At 41.7% G+C, this 21,559-nt stretch overlaps 1 protein-coding gene across 3 annotated transcripts in view; it reads left to right on the top strand.

Moving 5' to 3' along the window:
- The window catches only part of Urb1 (URB1 ribosome biogenesis homolog), a 69,202-nt gene that overhangs the window by 10,538 nt on the left and 37,105 nt on the right, over window positions 1-21,559 (top strand). For 2 of the 3 annotated variants that reach the window (XM_046439091.2, XM_046439092.2), the window contains 12 exons: window positions 366-462; window positions 3,202-3,287; window positions 4,292-4,426; window positions 5,450-5,574; window positions 8,787-8,982; window positions 10,329-10,466; window positions 12,731-12,904; window positions 13,729-13,858; window positions 14,457-14,573; window positions 15,945-16,057; window positions 18,010-18,129; window positions 19,714-19,830. In XM_046439091.2, coding sequence (XP_046295047.1) covers window positions 366-462; window positions 3,202-3,287; window positions 4,292-4,426; window positions 5,450-5,574; window positions 8,787-8,982; window positions 10,329-10,466; window positions 12,731-12,904; window positions 13,729-13,858; window positions 14,457-14,573; window positions 15,945-16,057; window positions 18,010-18,129; window positions 19,714-19,830 — 1,548 coding nt within the window. The remainder of the gene's footprint in view (window positions 1-365; window positions 463-3,201; window positions 3,288-4,291; window positions 4,427-5,449; window positions 5,575-8,786; window positions 8,983-10,328; window positions 10,467-12,730; window positions 12,905-13,728; window positions 13,859-14,456; window positions 14,574-15,944; window positions 16,058-18,009; window positions 18,130-19,713; window positions 19,831-21,559) is intronic. The other variant, XM_058577236.1, reaches the window with a different exon arrangement.

Genomic DNA, 21,559 nt, shown 5'->3' with positions numbered 1-21,559 from the left:
AGCAGGGTGTCTTTTGCCCTACACCAGCCTGTCCCATAAACTAAAGAAATGTACATGTTAAGTCAGGCAAGGGAATAAAACTTGTTACCCAGGCTTTTTTTAAAAATAGGATTTGAAAAGAGAAAGTAGAGAAGACTAAGGAGAGGGAAAAGCGAAAACAAAAACAAACAAACAAACCCAAAACAGAATCCTGTGCTTTCCATAAAGAGTGAGAATTGGCCTTAGACATCCATCCCCTAATAACTGGGATAAGACTGGGAGGCTGGTGATGCTGAGCTGAGAGATGTGTGCATGCAGCTGCGTTCCTCCTCCTGTGGCTCTGTGTGAGAGGTGCATGTGACATGTGGGTCTCTTTTGTCCTCCAGGGAGTGCCTGATGTCCGGCTGGCCTACATCCAATTCGCCCTCTCTTTCTTAATTGCTGGTGATGACAGCACTATAGGGCAAGTGCTGGAGCTGAAAGGTAGGTGTTCCCTTTGTCCCTTAGGAGAGCCCACTTGTTGTGGTTCTGAAAAGCTTGCCTCAAACTGTTTCTTCCAGAAGTCTGCCGCTTTTGCAGCTGCCAGGTACACTGGCATGAAGGACATGTATAGGGCAAATCTATGGGCAATGCCATCTTGATTGCTACTCAGCATGACTGAGCCAGGCATTCCTCCTGTAAAGCTGTCTGGAATGCTGGGCAGTGCCCTAACAAAGGAGCAGTGCAGACCCAGAGAGGCAAGCAAGGAGCCTTTATGACTTTGCCTCTAAAATATACACAGATTCCTAGCCCTTGCTTCCTGGCTTTTCTTAGTAATTCCATTTAAAAAAATAGTTTATAGTATTGGGGAGTAGCCTAGTGGTAGAATGTTTGCTTAGCATGTGCAAGACCCTGGGTTTGATCCCCAATAAATAAAAACTTAGTGAGTTTGCTTCAAGTTATCAGAACATTAGTAACAGGGCTCTGGAAAGCTCACATTTGACCACTTGGTGACTGTCTCTGTAGAACAAGCCTTAGCATAGTTTATTAGGACGATTGTGTTTTTGTTTTTTAATTTTAAATTTTAAATTTGTTTTAATTAGTTATACATGACAGTAGAATGGATTTATATACTTTGATATTCATAGATGGGATGTGATTTCTCATTTTTCTGAGTGCACATGTTGCAGAATCACATTGGTCATGCAGTCTATATATACGTAAAGCAATAATGTCTGTTCCATTCTACCATCCTTCTCATTCCCACATTCCTTCCCCTCCCTTCACTTTCCTCTGCCCAATCCAAGGTAACTCCACTCCTCTCTAGTGTCCCACCTGCCCTTATTGTGAATTAGCATCCATATACTAGAGAAAACATTTGGCCTTTGGTTTTTTGAGATTGGCTTATTTTGCTTAGCATGATATTCTCAAGCTTCATCCATTTAGTAAATGCCATAATTTCATTCTTTAAAGCTGAGTGATATTCCATTGAATATGTATATCCATTCTCTAATGAAGTACGCCTAAGTTGGTTTCATAGTTTAGCTATTGTGCATTGAGCTGCTATAAACATTGACATGGATGCATCACTGTAGTATGCTGATTTTAAGTAGGACCACTGTGTTTTATCAAGAGATTGGGTTTGATGATAAATACAACATAGTTCAGCATCTGGGAATTACTCAGTAAGTTCTTGGAACCATGTCCCATGTCCATGGGTAGAACTCTGAGAGTCATCCTTGGTGGATGACCAGGGTGCTGTATGACCGGTGTCTCCTGGGGGAGCTCTTCTGCCTCTCCCAGGGTGGGAGACGGGAGCTTCCTCCAGAATGGGGTGGGGCAGAGGTCAACCTGTATGTTGTCAGCCTAGTCTGACAGGGCTCCATCACTGCCATGGTAGAACATCATGGAAGAGGAAATGTACTCTCTTTGCATGATGTTGCAGACAATTCTTTCCTTGCTTTGCCCTTTGCCAGGAACTAGGTTCAGGATGTCCTGCTGCTGCTGCTGTTGGGGCAAGGTGTATCTTCATAATTCCCTTGTGTCCTCTCAGCCAGTTGGCATTTAACTGAAGAATAAGGGGCCAAAGGGATAGGTTTCTGCAGGGCAACTGGCCTTATGTATCATAGCATTTAAGATGCTTGATTCAGCAATTTCATGTGTAGTCATTTTTCCTAAGTAGTTAAGGATGCGAGTAGAGATTTGGTTAAGAGATACTTTTATCATATAAACTGGAAATTGGACTCTTATTAACTATCACCAGGAAGAGACTGGTTGAACAAAGGGAGTTCAGGAATATGCTGACATCAGAATTTTTCAGTGTTTTATGATTAGATGTAAACTTAGTCATAAGTTATAAAATATGATCCCATTTTACTGACAGTTAAATAAAGTAGTCTGTATTCATCAGAAGGCTAACAGTTAATTCAGATGTCAGTGGTGTCACCTTTGGGAGTCAAGGTTATGGTTGATTTTAAATCTTATACTTTTGGTTTGCTTGGTATTTTCTGATTTTTTTTTTTTTTTGTAAGAATAATAAATTTGGGGCTGGGGCTGGGGCTCAGTGGCAGAGTGCTTGCCTGGCATGTGTGAGGCACTGGGTTCGATCCTCAGCACCACATACAAAAATAAGCAAATAAAATAAAGTCATGCTGTCCATATACAACGACAAAAAAAAAAAAAAGAATTTTTTAGAAGTTATCTGTGCCCATGAAGCATGCATGAAATGAGTAAAATTGTAATTGTGTCAATGCTTCTATCCAGTGGAACCAGTGCATTAGTAATGACAAAGCCTCTGTCTCCCTGGTGATCGAGAAATATGAAAAGAAAGCACAAAGCAAAAAGCAAACAAAATTCCCCTCGAATTACCCACCACCAGCCAGTAAATTAATGACTCATTTTAAACATTTCTGAGCAAGTCTAAGCAAGAAATAAATTTTAGATTTATCATACTATAAACTCCCTTTCAAATATTCAGTATTGAGATCATTTTACTTAGTGGAAGAAAATGAAAGTAAAATGAGATTAAAAAAATGACTGAACTTCTTAAAAATTATTTAATACTTTAGGTACTCTTAATTTCTTGTGTCACATAACTGGGTTTTCTTACAATGAATTTGTATAATCAAGAAAGATAAAACTTTTTTTAAAGGCACATGTTGTTGTTTTTTGTAGCATTTAAACAGTTATTCTCTCATCTGTTCTCATTTTCTGAGTTTAATGTTTTGAAACTTTTACTTTCAGAATTTATTCCTTGCATTTTTAGCTCAGGCATAAAGGAAGATAGGATTTCTACCATCAACATTTTGTTATCTACCCTGAAAACAAAGGTATGTGTTTGGTGATGGGTGTATGTGTTGTTTGTTTTCTCCTAGTGATTGAAGAAATGGTTCCTGGCATGTTCAGGGCTCTGGAGGCTACAGTTATGTAGGCTAGAGAAAAGCAGTGGGTGGGGATCAGGGATGCTGTTGTACATCTTACAGTGCACAAGACAGCCCCCACTCCCCCCATCAGCTTACCTAAGGTAATACAAATATTACTATAATACAAATAATGACATAGAGGTTTTTTTTTTTTTTTTTTTTAAACCTCCCAGAATAGCAATTTTAAAAAAGTAAATGATAATGCTGGCAAAGATGCTTTGAATGGGGTACTTCATTAGAGAAGGTGTTGTAGCCCTGTGGAAGACAGTTCTGCTACCGTATGTCAAAGGTCTTGTGTTGGTGGACTCTTGAGTTAAGGTCACTCTGAACTGGAGTATCCACCAAAACCACATAGGGATATGTTGAAATACGTGTATGTGGGTCATACCACCAGACATTTTAGCGTGGGTTTGAGGACTTATGTCACATTTCCATTTTTAAGAACCACAGCAGGTTCCTAGTCAGAGATGTAGTGAAGACTGCGAGGACCTGTTCATGGTTTTATGGGGAATAGGTAGAATGTGGAAGCACCTTGATTGTCACCACAGGGGATTGTTTAAATAAGTTGTGGCCTGCTCATGGCATAGAATGGTATTCAGCTTTCAAATGATGCTCTAAAGGAAATCTTTCTTAAGTATTTTTTTTTTTTTTAGTTGTAGATGGACACAATAATTTAAATTTTCTTTATTTATTTTTATGTGGTGCCAAGGATCAAACCCAGTGCCTCACATGTGCTAGCCAAGTGCTGTACCACTGAGCTATACCCCCAGCCCTCTAAAGGAATTGTTAACGATGTGGAAAAAGCTTAGCTGCTTAAGTAAGGGAGGCATGAAACCATATGTAAACGTAAATTTAGTTAAGCAAAAGATAAGCAGTTCTTTAAGCTTCATTTGTTTTACTATTATTTTCAGGTAGTTCACAGTAAAAGTATCACAAAAACACAGAAGGTTCGTTTCTTTACTGGGCAGTTGCTGAACCACATAGCGTCTCTCTACAGCTGGAATGGGATTGTCGACGTGGCGCTGGAAAACCCTGAGGCAGACAAGGTGCAGTCTCAGTTGACCCCAGTGCTGAAATGTGATCCTCAGGAGACTGAAGCATCTGTACTCTAGTCCATACTCAAAAAACAGTCCTCTCATTTGATCTCTTTTCTTTTGGCTATATGGTTATATTATTTGTTTGTTAAACACAATATGATTTTTAAAAATTTTTAATTTTTACAATAGGAATTTTTTCCTAACCTTGGGGTCATTGTGATAGTACACTGTATTTATTTTTTTAATGAGAAAACTATGACTCCCTGTGGCTGACTGACATCTTAAATTCCACATGCAGTGCCCACGCCATAGATTTATAGGGCTCCTCCAGGCTCACTCTTCCTCCTCTCAGTCGGCCTCTTCTTTTTTTCCTTCTCTTTTTTCATATCTAGTTTTTGGAGTTTCAGAGTTTCTTTCTTTTACTTGAGGATGCTGTCTAAGAGACTTCACAGTTCCTTACCTCCTGACTTGGGTAGCTTATTTGTGATAGTTAACTCACGTGTTAAAACAGTTGCTCTCAACATTGACCCCCATGTGTATTGTTTCCTTGTTTTTATTTTCCTTGGGGTATTTCTGAAATGGACTCGGCCAGTGGAGTTGAAGGTGCAGCCTTCCTGTTAACTACATGGTAATTGCCTGTCTAGATTCTGCTGTGCTTCCTTTTATCTCAGTGACTTGCTGGTATCCTCTTGTTTTGAACATGTTTTTTTATGTTCCCATAGCCGGAAGCTCCACAGGCTTAATAAAAAACACTCCCAAATGTGGAATTTTATTCAGAAGTATGAGAAATTAAATCATTTTTAAGCATTTATCAAAACAGGTTTTGACTTGCCTTCCTTAGAGTATTCTTTCATCTTGATCAATATATTTCGGTTGTTTTTCTTTTGTTTTCTTTCGGAATAACATCCAAGTGTTTGATTTTAAATGTTTTCCGAGTTGTTAAAATCAGGCAGGTGATACTGTTTTTTATTCTATAGCTATTATCAAGGTTTATGAGCTTGTGAATCACTGAAGCTTTTTAAACCCTTATAGGTGTCTGCTGAAGAAGCAGGGAAAGCCATGGTGAGGGAGCTTGTACATAACTTCCTGATGGATCTTTGCTGTTCTCTCAAGCATGGCATTAATTTTTATGATGCATCTTTGGGTACCTTTGGCAGGTAAAGTACAACATTCTTATGAACCCCATTGTGTATGCTCCTCAAGTCCTCCTGTGGTAGGTTAGGACTGAAATTGTGGACATTATCTAACTCATTTTAGGGCTGGGCAGTTGGGGGCCCAGAGAGCTTCTATTTGTGTCCCCTCAGGGGCAGAGGCCTCAGTGTAGCAATTGTTCTAGACACATGGGTAATGAAATGTTTCACCGAGGGAAGTGTTCAGTTGTTTACTTAGAGATGGTGGTGGTGGTCAGCTGGATCCAAGAGTGAGTTGCTTAAGTCAGCTTTCCCACTAGGGGAACTCTGACATGACCTCACATGGTCCCAACATAGGTACCATATTATCCTGATTTCCTAGAGGAAAAAAATGGTCACAGAGAGGTCAAGATACTTCAGTTTGCATTTGAACTCAGGAAATCTGGTTCCATAACTGTCTTAATAACTCAGTAGTTGTTAATGATATAACTCCAATACATATTTTTTAAATCACTAAAATAATAAACCTACTTTTTTCTCATTTGACAATAAAAATGTTGGATATGTTTTCTGGTTATTGTGAATGACTTATCCCTCATCCCCCTTTGACTGCATAGCATTTTATTTTAAGGGTTTAGATAGTGTGATTTACTTATAGTTTCAGGTAGTCAGAAAATGCCTGATTCTTTCAGAATGGGATAACGTGATGGGAATTATTCTGCCTGCTTGTGACTTTGCACTCATTTCAATTCTGAGATTATTCTGATTTCAGCTTGCCACATCATTTTTTTCCTTCTTTAAGTTTTCTCTTAGTGAAGTGTATTTATCTCATCATTGTGAATGAGTTTATATCTCTGCTCAAATGTAACTGCATTTTTATAATCTAATAAAAATCTTAACCATGCTGAAAACACATACGCACCCCCCACACACCTTTAAAGTGTTTTTTTTTTTTTGATATTTATTTTTTAGTTGTAGTTGGACACAATACATTTATTTTTATTTATTTATTTTCATATGGTGCTGAGGATCCAATCCAGGGCCTTGCACATGCTAGGCGAGCGCTCTACTACTGAGCCACAACCCCAGCTCCTTTTAAAGCATTTTTACCTCCATAACAAGACCCATGAAATAGATGATCACTTAATGAGCACATTGAGTCAAATTGAGGGTGTGGGTCTTTTTGGAATAACCTGTTGTTTTCATGAATTTTGAAGCCACTAGCATAAAATAAATGCTATGTTGAGGGAGAGGAGGGGAGCTATGTTTGTGGATAGTGATGGGAGGCCTTGAGGAGGTGGAAACACGTGCTTCCCTGACAGTTGTGTGGCTCGTCCCTCTTTTTGTCCAGGTTCCTGTAGAAAAGTCACCTCTTCAGGGAGGTCTGCCCTTGCCACTCTCTCTGAAGTACTCCCTCCTCTGTCAGCGTCTTTTTGCCTGTCTCAGCCTTGTCACTGATTTCAAGAACCAGATGGTATTTTAGGCTTGGCAAGCCATAATTTGTTGTGATTGCTTAGCTGTGCCATTGCAGCACTGGCGTGGCCATAGATGTAGATAAATGGGTGTAACTGAGTTCCCCCAAAACTCTTTACATGTATAAAGCTAGGTGGTGGGCTGTGGTGTGGGTGTGGGTCAAATTAGACAGCTAACCTAGCTAATTTAACTCTGCAGACCTACTCTAATTCTAACGGCCCTGAGACCTTAGCAGATTACATATCCTCTCTGCCTTATTTAACTCATTTATCAAATGGAAATAAAAGTAATGCCTGCCTCAGAGGGGTGGAGCATGGCAACTGCCAGGGGCAGCATCTGGTGTGCGTTGCAACCATATCAGTATAAGTGCTGTTCATTTTATTACACTGTTTATTAAAATAATAAGTATGTGTGGTATTTTTGGCACTATTGGTAGACTTAATGTTCTTTTCATTTGATAGTAGAAACTATATTTCTTTTGTTCATGAAATTTTTATATAAAGAATTTTGCATCTTTTAAAATTTTTTTACACCTTTCTCTTAAAAGAATACTTTTCAAATAAAATTATATGCTAATTCGGTTTTAGAGAAAATTTTATATATGCAGCTATCATTTAGCATTTTAGTTTCAGTCAATTTATGAGGAGATTCAAGACATAGAGCACCAAGACTTCAGGATAGATAAATAAAACCTAGAGTCTGTGCTTTGGCTGTGTAGATCCTGGGGTTATTGCTCTCTTTATGTGATACAGGGTCTGCAAGTTTTCCTTACTTTTACTTTGAATCATCTTTTCATGCTCTCGAAGATCATCTTTTCATACTCTAGAAGAAGGAAAAATTTTGAATACTTTCGAACAGTGGATTTTTCCCAGTACTAAATAAACCAGAAATAGAGGGCAGAAGATGTACACAAAGGCTTTATGCTGTCTTGTAGTATTTTAGAATTAATTTGATGTCATTATGGACCTTGTGGCAACGCATGAGCTCTGACTTCATATGAAAAAAAAAAACTATCAGAAGAAAAATGCCTTTCCTATCTATATTTTTTATACTCACATATATACACAATATATACATATTTAGCTTATGCTTTTTTGTATGGTTGGGGAAATCTGGAGAGGGCAGAACAAAGGGTTTTGGAAGTTTCCACCATAAAGAAATGATAAATGTTTGAAGAGATAAACATGTTTAACCTGCTGTAAACATTATGCAGTGCATCCTTGTATTGCGATGTTACATGGCATTCCATTGGTAGATAGTTTTTAAGATTTTATGTGTTGGCTAAAAAATAAATCTTAAAAAATTAAGGGGCATAGGATGTTATTACTATAAGAACATAATTATTATTCAATAAATGCCCATTGAATTGAATACCAAAGGAAAGGAAGAAAGAAATTGGGGGAGGGAGTCCTGCTTGCTGGTTTTGCCTTGTTTTTTTAAAGTAGCTTTGCCTTCTAGGCAGACTGTAGCTGACTGGCAGCATAAAGAGGTCGCTGTCTTCATTTTAAGTCAAACTGAACTTGAGGGAGGGAAGGAGGAAAGCAGGAATGAGAGTAGGACAAGGTAGGGGCCCTTTCAGCCACTCAGGATTAGGGGGTGGAATTGAAGCCCTCTCCTGTGGCACTGAAACCCTACATGCCACTTTGTACCCTGGGGGACATTTGCCCACTGCCCTGTTACTCCTCTGTCTCTGAGAGTTGCTCCAGCTCTGAGCACATTTTGAATTGTCCTTGTTGACTCTTGCCTCTTGTCTCTCTCCTTAATAGAGGAGGCAACCTGACACTCTTACACTTCTTGTTGGGTTTGAAAACAGCAGCTGAGGATGAGCTGGTGGCTGAGCTTGTGGTGAACATCCTTAAGGTGTGCCCGGACTTGCTGAACAAATACTTCAAGGAGGTCACGTTTTCCTTTCTTCCAAGAGTGAAGTCCACTTGGCTAAATAATATTAAACTACTAAACAAGGTAAAAAGTACCTGTTGGCTGGGGCAGGGCAGAGCATGAGGAGTTGGGGGAATGCCAGGCATTCTGGTCTGGTCAGGTGTGCAAGGGAGGGGGGGGGAGACCTCCCTCCAGGGTTAAAGGGCTATTTTAGATGATGTTAACTTGACCTTATTCTTTGAGTAGAGCATGTTGATTTTCAGTGAGCTGAATTTTGAGCTTTATTTCTTTTGAATCTGTTGATCCAATTTATCTTCCTCATTATGATGTTGCTTTAGGTGAAATCTTGTTAAGTCTGAGCACAATGAAGCCAGAGTTAGTGAAATATCTGAATTGCAGGACAGTTTTTAAAGATTGGTTTCAAGTCCATAGAATAACTTGAAATGAACTATTGGATGTTTGCATCCCCCTCACCAAACATTGGAGGTACAGGTTGAATATCCCTACTCAAAATGCTTGGGGTTAAAAGTGTTTCTGATTTTAGAGTTTTTGGATTTTGAAATATTTGCATAGAAACATGTTGGCATTCAAAAAGCTTTGGATTTTGAATTTTCAGATTAGGGATGCTCATCCTGAACTTATTATACATTCTTTGGCAGTATTGCCTGGCTCAGTTAAGCTTTTTTGCTCTGATTTATGGCCTTCTTAGCGATGAAGTACCTGGGATTATTTTCTTGTGCCTCAGTCTGGACCCAGCATTATCTGTTTCATGTATGAGAATTTAGGTGCATGTGCAGTTCCCATGTGTATTTCCAGGTGAGAAGGATGTGCCTTGCCCCTTAATGGGGGAGGATGGACGTCTTCTGGCAGCTGCTTCTGGTACTGTCCTCCCAGCCTCACTGAGGGGCAAGTGCTTGGTCTCTGCAGCCTGAGTTGAGTCTTTAATTTGACTGCTTATTAAGTAGTATTATTAAACCACATTCCCATGTGGTTCAAGGGAAGTCACTTAACCTCATTGAGGGCCAGTTTTGCCATCCATAAGCACATTTTATTTTTAATGTTGGTTGTCCCTACCCCAAAGGGATCGTGAAACTTTAAAAAGATGATGTGATTTGTCAGGTGCCTGTTAAGTGCAGTGGTTGATAGTGATACCACTGTTAGTTCCAGCAGTGATCGATTCACCATCAGAGGCTCCCCAGACCAGGCCAAGCTCTGCTTTGGAAGTCACTGCTCTGATGATGCCAAAGTGGTAACCGTATTTTTCTTTAACAAGTGAATTTGGGGTTAATTCTAACCTTGCTCCTAGTGGCCAGTCTGACCTTTATTGCTAATTATTTGATTGGAATAGCTTCAGTGTTGGGTTCTGAAAATTAGCTTCAGGTTTAAAACTTATTTCTGGCACCAGTCAAATTTCTTTTCTTTTTCTCCAGATCTATGAGGCCCAACCAGAGGTTTCCCGAGCATTTTGGACCAGAGAGTTTATCCCCTTGCCACGGCTCCTGGCGATGGTGATGGTGACCACAGTGCCCCTGGTGTGCAATAAGATCATGTTCACTCAGGCATTAAATGTAGGTCATGGGTTGCCCCACTTCTGGAACTTTTTCCTGCTAAACTCTCTGGCTGTGTGCTTGAGTGTTCTGAGAATACCAGCCTGACTATTAGATTGTATTTCGTCACAGTGCCTCTGAGGCTTCTAGGACGGGATTTTAGCTTAAAATGGCCCACAAGTGACAAATCTATATATGTGGGGCAAGGACCTTGGAGCGGAAGCCACTCCTTCTAGGTGTGACTGGGGTTCCATATCTGTCCTTCTCCAGCACATGGCAGGAACCTCTGGATACTTCTTGCCTCTCTAGTCCTGCCTAGGGTGGGAGAAATGTTAGAATCAGAAAGGGAAGCTCCTTTATTAAAATATTATCAGTTTAGAATTTTGAGCAGCATGGGGCTGAAATTTGCCAGCAAAGTTTTTCTTTTTTGATTCAGATGATTGGTGTTAAGATTTCATTGCAACATTTATTTTTAGTCATTTTTGAAGGACACGTTGGTGAAAAAAAATAGGTACTTATATTTTACATTTTAATTTATTAAAGAGGTCCCCAGGTCCCATCAGGAGCCACATGCTGAAAGGGCTTGTATATGTTTCACCACAGCATTATGGGTTTAGGTAAATGGCTGTGAGTCGTTGGCACAACTGGGTTCTGGGCCCTGCCAGTCTCTTTTAGGCCTGAGCAACTAAATTCTTCCTGGGGAGAGTAGGCATCTAGGGGGCACCTCTGTCCTTTCAAGCAAGCTGGAATGTATGATGTCAGTAGGAACAGGGTCAGCTTTGTCACACAGACATGAGTTGGCCCAGTGATGATGGCACGGTCACCATAAAGTGGTGTAGACAATGCAATTGAATCTTTTGGTTTCCTCCAGGTTTGTGCTGAGTTTGGGCAGTGGGTCAGGAACAGAGAGGACACCCATGTGGGATGAGGCAGAAAGGTCTTTTGTTCTTTCCTCATAGGAAAATGAGGGCCTATCTAGCTTGTCCATATGTTTTGTGGGAAACACTAATATTTCCCAAGGGGCTCACAGGAAAATGGAACTGAAAGGAATAGATCAGGTATGGCTCTTTTGAGGGCTGCATTTGTGCTCCCACCTGCTTCCTCCTGGCATTCTGAAAGATGAAAGGCTGGCCTCCCTCCCCTCCCTTACAGTGTTGTCTCAAGATCCCCTCAACGGAGTGATTCAGGGAGTGAGGGAGGACACAGTCCTCTCCTGGCGGTGCCATCCTGTGCAGGCCCAGGGCCATTGAGCCCCGTCTTGCCCGTATTCCCAGGTGTCCTTCCCAAGACACCTTTTTCATATGAGTGGGATCCACTGGTATAAGTGGATCTGGGGACTACAATTATCAGTTGATTTTGTTTTCTCCCTTACAGTGTTGCCTCAAAAATTGCTGAAGAGTTAGTTTATTTTAGAAACAGGAAACAAGAAGGACTTATGAGAAGGGGCTTGGGCTTTGTTCCCAACCCTCTAGTGTCATGCGAGCCCTTGCTTGGGGCCTTCTTTTGAAGGAATTGTGGGGTTGCAGACATTACTGGCTCAAGACATTCTGTGTGCCCACTTGGAATAAATCCACAGCTAATAGCAATGCTGGGACACCAAGCTGTAGTGGTTATTAGACTCAAATTTAGTTAGGAGGTCATTTGTTCCTCCTCACTTCAGATCTTGAGTGTCCCACCCAGAGCTGCCATACCAACAAATGTGGCATCACTAGGATCATGTGAGAATGCACAGTTCACTTGAGTTGGTCTGGGCCAGAGCCTGGGCCTCTGTAGCCCTTCGAAGAATGGCACCCCATGATCTGACACCTTCCGTAGGTTAGTGCTGTCACACTGGAGCTATGCTTCCAGCACCTGAACCTCTGAAAGACACGCTACCTTCTGAATCACAGCTTGCTCACTGACCTTGGAGGTGGTTTTTCTTCATGAAGAATCTGACATGTTTTTCTGCCGTCTCTCCCTGATGTGGAATGCTTTTAATAGCAGTGGGTGGGTTCTGGTGAGATTTTGTGCTTTTAATGCAGATAATCTGTGTCGTCTGATTGGTTGTCAGAGAAGGCTTACTGAAAACAGACCACAGAAACCATTAGTAACCACTTTCCTGGCAGCCGCCGAGGTTTGACCCAGAGGATATCTTGGGGGCACAAGGTCTCCAGGTCTCACATTGTAGAGTTTATCTATCTCACATGGCTTTCCCTAGTGGTAACCCAGGAAGGGGCAAGAGCCAGCCAACCCAGTGCTTAGAAATCTAGAGACATTTGTGGATTCAGTGCCTTTTTTCTTCCCAGTTGGATAGCACATCGGTGAGATACACAGCTTTATCCCTTGTTTCTGTCATTTTGAAAAGAGCATTAAAAACCATTGACCACTGCCTGAATAAAGAGTTATGGCAAGAATCAGGCGTGTACACAGCTGTGATGATGGGAGAGTTTGTGCTGCTCTTCAGAGAAGCCCTGAGCAAGGTAGGCACGGGCCCAGGTTTGGCCTTTCCCTACAGACCTCACCATTGGGCAGGGCAGGGTGAAGGGGCCGAGCTGGAAGTACAGAGGGTGGGAGCCAAGTGACGTGTCCTTGAGCCAGAAGGCAGAATGTGGCACAGATGCTGAGGATTAGCTGATAAAAGTGCCACATGTGTTTCACAGTTAGCACAGTCCACAAGTGCTTGGGCAAGGTAAGAATTCAGAAGATGCACTTGGTCTCCCACAGAACTGGTAGTGGAGTTCTGGTTCAGGTGGGACCTTGTGTCTCATCAGGGGCCATTGTTGTGCCCCTTCCCTTGCCCAGTGGCCCACTGCTGCACACATGTGCTGAGTGTACTGTAACCTACATGAGAAGGGGCTAGGTGACTAGGGAAGCCCCCACCCTTGGCTGATTCTGCTAATAAGGAAGGCCAGACTCTTGCAAACTGGTCAGCTGCTCTGAGAGTAACCGGGTCGTTTGGGCCAAGTGCCCTGGAGCTGGTCCTCAGGAATCATCTCTTCAGGCCCATAGTCTAGCCTGCTGAATGAGTCTTCAGGGGCTTGTTCTCATTATTAGCTCTGTTGTTTTCACCAAAGCCTATGTATAGTTCCAGAAATTACACCACAGAACAGAGCTTAAAAGAATGTGGGCCTGTTCTCACCCAGCCTCTCACCTTTTTCTTATGCACTAACACTCATATACTAATATTCACACTCATGCACACGTGCCCCTCCCCCTCTGCATCTTGCTTCCTGTTAGTATGCTCAGGTTCATTTATTTCTCTTCATTGTTTACTATGATGATTTGTTGGCTTTTTCCTATTTAGATTTTGCCAGACCTGAACACTATCGTGTGGGTCTGGCAGTCACTTAAAAAGCAAGAGACAAAACAGGATGATATGAAAGGGAAGAAAAGAGGTGACAGGATTCCAGCTGCCGATGTGACTCACCAGAGTGGTAAGGGCTTCTGGATGGGGGGAATCTCTTGTTTGTCCAGGAAAGAGCTGACAGTAGCCTGGGATGGCTCCTACCTAGAGGGGCCCCTCTGGTGGTGAATGTATCTTTTGTCCTTTTTTGGCTTAGGGCAAGTACTGTCTCTCTGAAAACTTGAATTCTGTGTGTCATATGCTCTGGGCTTTCACTTGATAGGTGTGTGGATTAGGGGGCTCTTTTGCTCTGTAGATGGAAGTGGGCTACGTGGTCCCCCTCATATTAAAATATATTAACTTGACCTTGTTGACCAGGTAATGAACTTTGTCTCTCCTATCTAGATCCTGTTGAATCCTTACAGAAATCCTATAGGTGTGGGCCCTGCTGTATATCTCCAGAGCTCAGATGAGGACACAAAAGCACAGAGAGAGCAGCCACCCTTTCCATAGTCTTAGCCTTTTTCTTTTTGTTGATGCCTTACATCTTGTCATGGGGATATGTCGGCAGCCTTAGTGTTGAGTATGCTATTGATTGCTATACAGTGTCACAGGTGGCTCAGCCACTTCCCAGTCGAAATCCAAGAACAAGGACATTTCCTAATCCAGCCTGTTTTCTTTTGGTGCAGACGATGCAGAAACCATACTTTTGAAAGCCATTCTGCTCCAGGTCATATGCCTCTACCAGAAGGTGGTCCCCCACATGGTCATGCAGTATAACTTTGACTTCAGCAAGCTCCTGAAAGGTTTGTATTAGTGGTTGCAGAAAAGCTGCTGCTCTTTCCACCACGAGGCTGAAGTAGGCACTGATAAACGTGAGCAGAGCTTCAGACTGAGGATCAGGAAAGTTGGGGGTGGTTTACTGGCATATTAAATATTAACTGAACACTTAGCATAGGCAGTAAGTGTGAAGAGGGGAGAAGCCAGCCAGCCTGAATCCACAGCCCAGATCAGGTGACATTAATTGTAACACTGACTTTCAAGGGAGCAGAGCATGCTGCAGAAAAGAAAGCCCCATGGAAGGGACATCCCACACCATTCATGCAGAGGCACTTGAAAGTAGTTACCTCGTATTTTTACCTCAATGAGTTGGGTTCAAAACATTTCTCATAAAAGTAACATTATGCTAGTCTGGTCATGGCTCCCTAATGGTCAGGTTTGCCTGATAAAGTTGACTTTGCTATTGGGCCTACAGAGGAAGACTTGCAAAAATACCATTCTTGGCATTTATATAAGCTATTGAAATAGTCCTTTTTAAGAGCTGTAATTAGCTTTTTAAATTATTTGAAGGTGAAATGTTTTCTTTGCCTTGAGAATATACTAGAGTATTGCCATTTAGGACTTAGTAGTTGTATCCTTCCCAAGCAAAGGACAAACCCAAAGACCAGGCTAAAGGATAAGGGCCCTATCTCAGGCTCAGCGACCACAGTACAGTCTCTGTCCACAAAACACCTGCCCCGTGGGCAGTAAGGCCTGCATCCCATGTAAGGAATAACATCAGGGAGGGCCCACACTTAGAGGCCATGATTCCAGGTATAGGCCAAGGCCAGCATGGGCTGAGTGATGGGTAAGGGTTATTTTGGGCAAGGGAAATTTGAGCTTTTTATTGAAGAATTTGGATAGGCCTGGTAGCAAGGCATGTCAGGGGCAGCATTTCTCACATAACCTGTGTGAGGGAGCATAGGACATGGGGACAGACCCACATCCTTTTTTCTTTCTAGATATGGGGTTCCTCATCTGGTCCTTTTAGCCAGGGTAGCAGTTGCCAGGCACCCACACCTGAATGACTCTTTGTCTGTGTTTAATTCTAATTTGTTATATATGACAGCAGAATGCATTACAATTCTTATTACACATATATAGCACAGTTTTTCGTATCTCTGTTGTACACAAAGTATATTCACATCATTCATGTCTTCATGCTTGTACTTAGGGTAATGATGTCCATCTTATTCTACCATCTTTTCTACCCCCATGCCCCCTCCCTTCCCCTCCCATCCCTTTGCCCTATCTAAAATTCGTCTAATCCTCCCATGCTTTCCCTCCTAACCCCACTATGGCATTTGGATTTTTAGGATTGGCTTACTTCTTGTCTGTGTTCTTCACTTCCATCACAGGCATCATCTCCGAGCAGGGCCTGAGAAAGGAGGTGCCACCCATCCTGCAGCACCACATGCTAAAAGTGGCCCTGGAGCTGCCTGCCAACAAGTTTCTATGGTTGAAGACACAGGTGGGAAGTAGAGATTTCCAGATTTGCTGGGCTTGTTAGCTTCTATCTCAGTGCTTGTTTTTCTTGTCATTTAAAAAAAAAATGTAAATAAAATACATTCCTTCTCCTTTGTCCTCATGGGAATAGACACCAAGCCAGGTCAAGCAAAGGATTAAGGGAAGGTCAACAAACACTGCTTACAGCACTTTGTATCTCAGGAACATCTAGGAGCTTTTATAGAGCATGATGTTGACTCATGGAGGGAAGTTCAGCATGCAGGAAGGAGGTGTTTTCCTGTGGATGTTTAGCTGGGTGCAGTGATACACACTAACTGTTCGGGAGGCTAAAACAGGAGGATCTGAGTCAAGGCTAGCCTGGGCAACTTAGTAAGACCCTGTCTCAAAATTTTAAAAGTAAAAAGATCTGGGGATATAGCTCAGTAGTAGAGCATCATGGGGTTCAATTACCAGTACTGAAGAAAAAAAACAAAACAACAACCCCTGTGTTTTTTTGTTACTCCTGTGCAGTGAGGGAAAACTGGCCAGCCAGACTAAAGCATTGTCTAAGCATTGCTTCTTAGTAGCTCACATTTTTTTAATGACTTAGATCTTATGTTGAATTTTTATAGGAACTAATACCATGGAAAGGCATGTTGGACTTTATACAAGGGGTATTTCCAGAAGGGTCTAAGAATGCTGTGTTGCTGGGGTACATGTATGCCCCCTGCAGTCATTTTGCTAAGGTTCCGTTCATCACAGTTGAAGCCCACTCTTCCTGAGGACTTCCCATGTGCTAGGCTGTGTGCAAATGCTTTATAGGGCTGCTCTGTTCCCACCACCTAGAGACAAGGTGCTGGGGCAATAAGCACAAGTTCAAGGCCCCAGCTGTGAGTTGAGGTCCAGGAGGGGCCCAGGCATACCTCTCAGAATCCTTCTGTCAGCTTCCTACTGAGCTGTGAGGCACTGGACCCCACCCCAGAGAGGCAGTAAGTGGGGAGTGTCATTGACTGTTTTTCACTCTTGCTGAACTAGGCTAATGGTCTTGATGATTTAGTTGGAGACTGACCAGAGGCCTCTTGCTGTGGCAGAACTGGTTTAAAGACATTAATTTGTATACTGTGCTCCACCTTATGCTTGTAAGATGCATCTGCTGGCATGGTCTGCTAGGCTGAGACCCCAGCACTTTACATGTTTGGTGTCATCCTCATTGCCAAGGGCTATGGTGAGTTTTGCAGACTCGACAGAATATGAGCTGGGGATTTGGAGCTCCATGCACTTCTTTTTGGTCCTCGTTATTTTTATGATATATAATTATATATATAGGCATGTGTTCTAAACCCAAAAGCCTTTTAGGAGTATAAGTTGCATATAAGTAGTCAATTATATTTGCACAAGCATCTGATAAAGTAAACCCATTGCACCCTTAGACAGTGTCAGATGGCCTCCGTTCCCTCTTCACCACCCACCAAGTATACTGTGTCTACTCCAGGGCTCCCTAAGCTTGGTTCCCAGGAAACAGCCAGTTACCTTCTGGTGCTTTAGTTCCCACATCTGTAAGATAGGGTAGCAGCTATTCCACCACCTCCAGGGTTGGAGAAAGGGGTTGAGTACAGTGTACGTTAAGAGCCTAGAACTTTGCCAGCACGTGGAGAGGGCTGCCTGTGTTTACTGTTTGACTTGCTGTTATAAGGGTGCTGTTGGGGGGTTTGAATAAGTTGAGGTTCCTTATGTGTAGAATAACTGTACTCTTGCTGAATGATAGTTAAAATGAGATGAGGTGGAGGATCTGGCAGTATACTGGACATGTAGTTACCTGTTTCCTCAGCAAGTAATGGTCCTTGTTATTTTTATGATATATAATTATATACTAAAATTTAATGTATGTGTATATTTGTGTGTGTGTGTGTGTGTGTGTATATATATATATATGTATATAAAATTATACATATTGAAAATAAATTATTCAATCTCTAGGAAGGCCCAGATATAGAAATCATTGGAGGAGAACGATCAGTGTTTTACTTATTGATGAAAATGTTTGTGACCAGTAGCCATTTACAGCTCAAGTCATCGACCAAACTTCTGATCATAAAGGTGAGCATCTTCTGCCAGGTTTTAATTCTGGAAAGCATTTGTATAGGTCTTCCTTATAATAGGTGCTTAGGGAGCAATTGTTGAATTCGGGAACTGTTGTAAAGTTTACAGCAGAGGGTTTTAGGGTAGTTTTAATTTAGTGTGTCTTAGCTGCATTCCTGAGAAGCAGCATGGTGATGGGATAAAACATGGGCTTTGAAGTGTGATTCCTGGATTTGAATTCTGGTTTGGTTCTATATCTTCCTGGGTTGCCTGGATAAACTAGTTAACTTCTCTGAATTGTTTTCCCATGGTGAATGGAAACAATAAGACCATAGGGTGGTAGAAAAGATTAAATGTAATAAAGTAGTAGCCTAGCACATTGTAGACTCAGTAAATACCATATGTACTCTGGGGAACCATTTAATAGTCAATGCTTGCTCTCTCATCCCTGGACTCTGCCTTCTCTGAAGCTTTCAACCTTTTTGATCTTGTCTGTTACCCTCAGCATAGGTGTCACCAAAGTCAGTGGGAGAGAATGAGGGCTTTGTTTACTTCTCTTTCTCATATGTGGTTCTCACTTTTCCACAATTGCCTGAGGTCTTACTATAGTGTAGCAAGTATAAATAAGTATAAACAAATTTATTCTAATTTGTTATATATGACGGCAGAATGCAATTCATCTCATATTACACACTATACTTGCTATAGTATAGCAGGGAATCTATTGCCTCATTTTTGCTCTGCAAAAAATATCTTGGGGGGTGCTACAAAAACCACATTCACTGTTTTTAGGGTACAGAGATGTGACCTTTCACTTTATTTGAAGGGTTGATAATCTCACTTTACTTTCTCCATCTCACCTGAGCTGCCTGAAGACCATGGCTGAGTCTTTGCCCCTGCAGGTTGCCCTTTCCATTCAGGTAGTGCAGGTGTGAACTCAAGGGCAGACACATTTTATCATCACTAGTGGCAGATGAGTGGAATTGATACACTGCAGGGTTTGGGGTGCATACCCTTCGTTACAGGGCTCTGTGCTATATGGGTGTTTAACTCCTCAAGTCTCTGTCATCAGATCATTAGGGGTGTCATTTATTCAGCCCCATAGATTCAGATCCTGCCTGGTACCAGATTCTGTTCTGGTGGTGGTGCTTCTTGCTCAGGTCTGGGTCTTGAGGTACCACATTGAAATGCTATGGTGTGCCTGGCTGTGTCCTTGGGGGTTTCCTATAGGCCAAAGGTTGAGTTGCTATGACGGGTCAGTTATTCCACGTTTACCTAGGTCTTTGTGAAAATCCAGGTGGAATGCCAGCCCCTAAGTGGCAGACGACTCTTTCCCCTTACAAATTCAGGAAATGGGGGAAAGGACTAAGCAGCAGTGAAAGGGGAATCGCATTGTCTTGGATAGACCATGAAATGATTCCTTTTCTTAGGTTCCTTCCATAATGGGGGTTATTTGGAAGCAACAACTTTTAAACTAAACCTTTAGATAATACATTCATGCTCCCTGGTTTCCACTTAATGCTGGGGAAGCATGAAACTACCATGGCTCCCATGGAAAGTGGATTCTGTTCTGACCCATGCTGTGGCATTACTTGCTCACAGATCCTGCGGGACACAGGCGTGTTTGAGCACACATGGAAGGAGCTGGAGCTCTGGCTGGAGCACCTGGATAGCACTGCAGAGGAGAGCAAGGAAACTGTGATTCAGTTTCTGGAACGGGTAAGCCCAGATCCTTACAAGGAGGGATGTGTTCTGGAGTATGTGTGGCTTTCTCTCAGCACCCTCAGAGATTGTGATGGGCCAGCACCAGAAGGGTCCTTATCTCAGCTGGCTTCTTTTTATTATTATTATTATTAAATGATTTATTCTAACTTGTTATATAAGACGGCAGAATGCAATTCATTTCATCTTACACATATAGAGCACAATTTTCAAGTCAGTGGTTGTACACAAAGTATTTTCACACCATTCGTGTCTTCATCCATGCACTTAGGGTAATGATGTCTAACTCATTCCACCGTCTTTCCTACACCCATGCCCCTCCCTTCCCCTCCTTCCCCTTTGCTCTATCTAAAGTTTCTTCATTCCTCCCATGTTCCCTTCCCTTCACGATTATGAGTCAGCATCCTCATATCAAAGAAAACACTTGGCCTTTGGTTTTGGCTTACTTCACTTAGCATTGTATTCTCCAATTCCATCCATTTACCTGCAAATACCATGATTTATTCTCTTTTAATGCTGAGTAATATTCAATTGTGTATATATACCAAAGTTTTCCTATCCATTCATCTACTGAAGGGCATCTGGGTTGGTTTCACAATTTAGCTATTGTGAATTGTACTGCTATAAACATTGATGTGGCTGCGTTACTATAGTATGCTATTTTTAAGTCCTTTGGGTATAAACCAAGGAGTGGGATAGCTGGGTCAAATGGTGGTTCCATTCCAAGTTTTCCAATGAACCTCTGTACTGCTTTCCATATTGGCTGCACCAGTTTGTAGTCCCACCAGCAATATATGAGTGTGCCTTTTCTCCCACATCCTCACCAATGCTTATTGTTGTTTGTATGCTTGATAACTACCATTCTGATTGGAGTGAGATGAAATCTTAGTTTTGATTTTCATTTCTCTTAATTGCTAGTGATGATGAACATTTTTTCATATATTGGTTGATTGATTGTATAACCTTTTCTGAGAAGTGTCTGTCACTGTCCTTGTCCCATTTATTGATTGGGTCATTTGTTGTTTTTAGTATTAAGGTTTTTGAGTGCTTTATATATCTTAGAGATTAGTGCTCTGATGTGCTTGTGGTAAAGATTTGCTCCCATTCTATAGACTCCCTATTCACCTCACTAATTGTTTGTTTTGAGGAGAAGAAGCTTTTTAGTTTGAATCCATCCCATTTATTGATTCTTGGTTTTAATTCTTGGATTATAGGAGTCTTATTTGGAAGTTGGGGCCTAATCTGACATGATGGAGATTTGGGCCTACTTTTTCTTCCATTAGGCACAAGGTCTCTGGTTTAATTCCTAGGTCCTTGATCCACTTTGAGTTCAGTTTTGTGCATGGTGAGAGATAGAGGTTTAATTTGATTTGGTTACATGTGAATTTACAGTTTTCCTAGCACCCATTTGTTGAAGAGGCTGTTTTTTCTCTAAAATACGTTTTTGACACCTTTGTCTAATATGAGATAACTGTAATTATGTGGGTTTGTCTCTATGTCCTCTATCCTGTGCCATTGGTCTACAGGTCTATTTTGGTGCCAGTACCATGCTGTTTTTGATACTATTGCTCTGCAGTATAGTTTAACATCTGGAATAGTAATGCCACCAGCTTTATTCTTCTTGCTAAGGATTGCTTTGGCTATTCTGGGTCTCTTAGTTTTATCCAGATGAATTTTATGGTTGCTCTTTCTATTTCTATGAAGAATGTCATTGGAATTTTGATTG

Source organism: Marmota monax, unplaced genomic scaffold (genome assembly GCF_021218885.2).
Source record: "Marmota monax isolate L192 unplaced genomic scaffold, Marmota_monax_Labrador192_F-V1.1 WCK01_AAM20220418_F8-fsc00125, whole genome shotgun sequence".
In the NCBI taxonomy this organism is placed as follows: domain Eukaryota; kingdom Metazoa; phylum Chordata; class Mammalia; order Rodentia; family Sciuridae; genus Marmota; species Marmota monax.
Note: the sequence above shows the minus strand (reverse complement) of the source record. Positions and strands in the feature narration are given on the sequence as shown.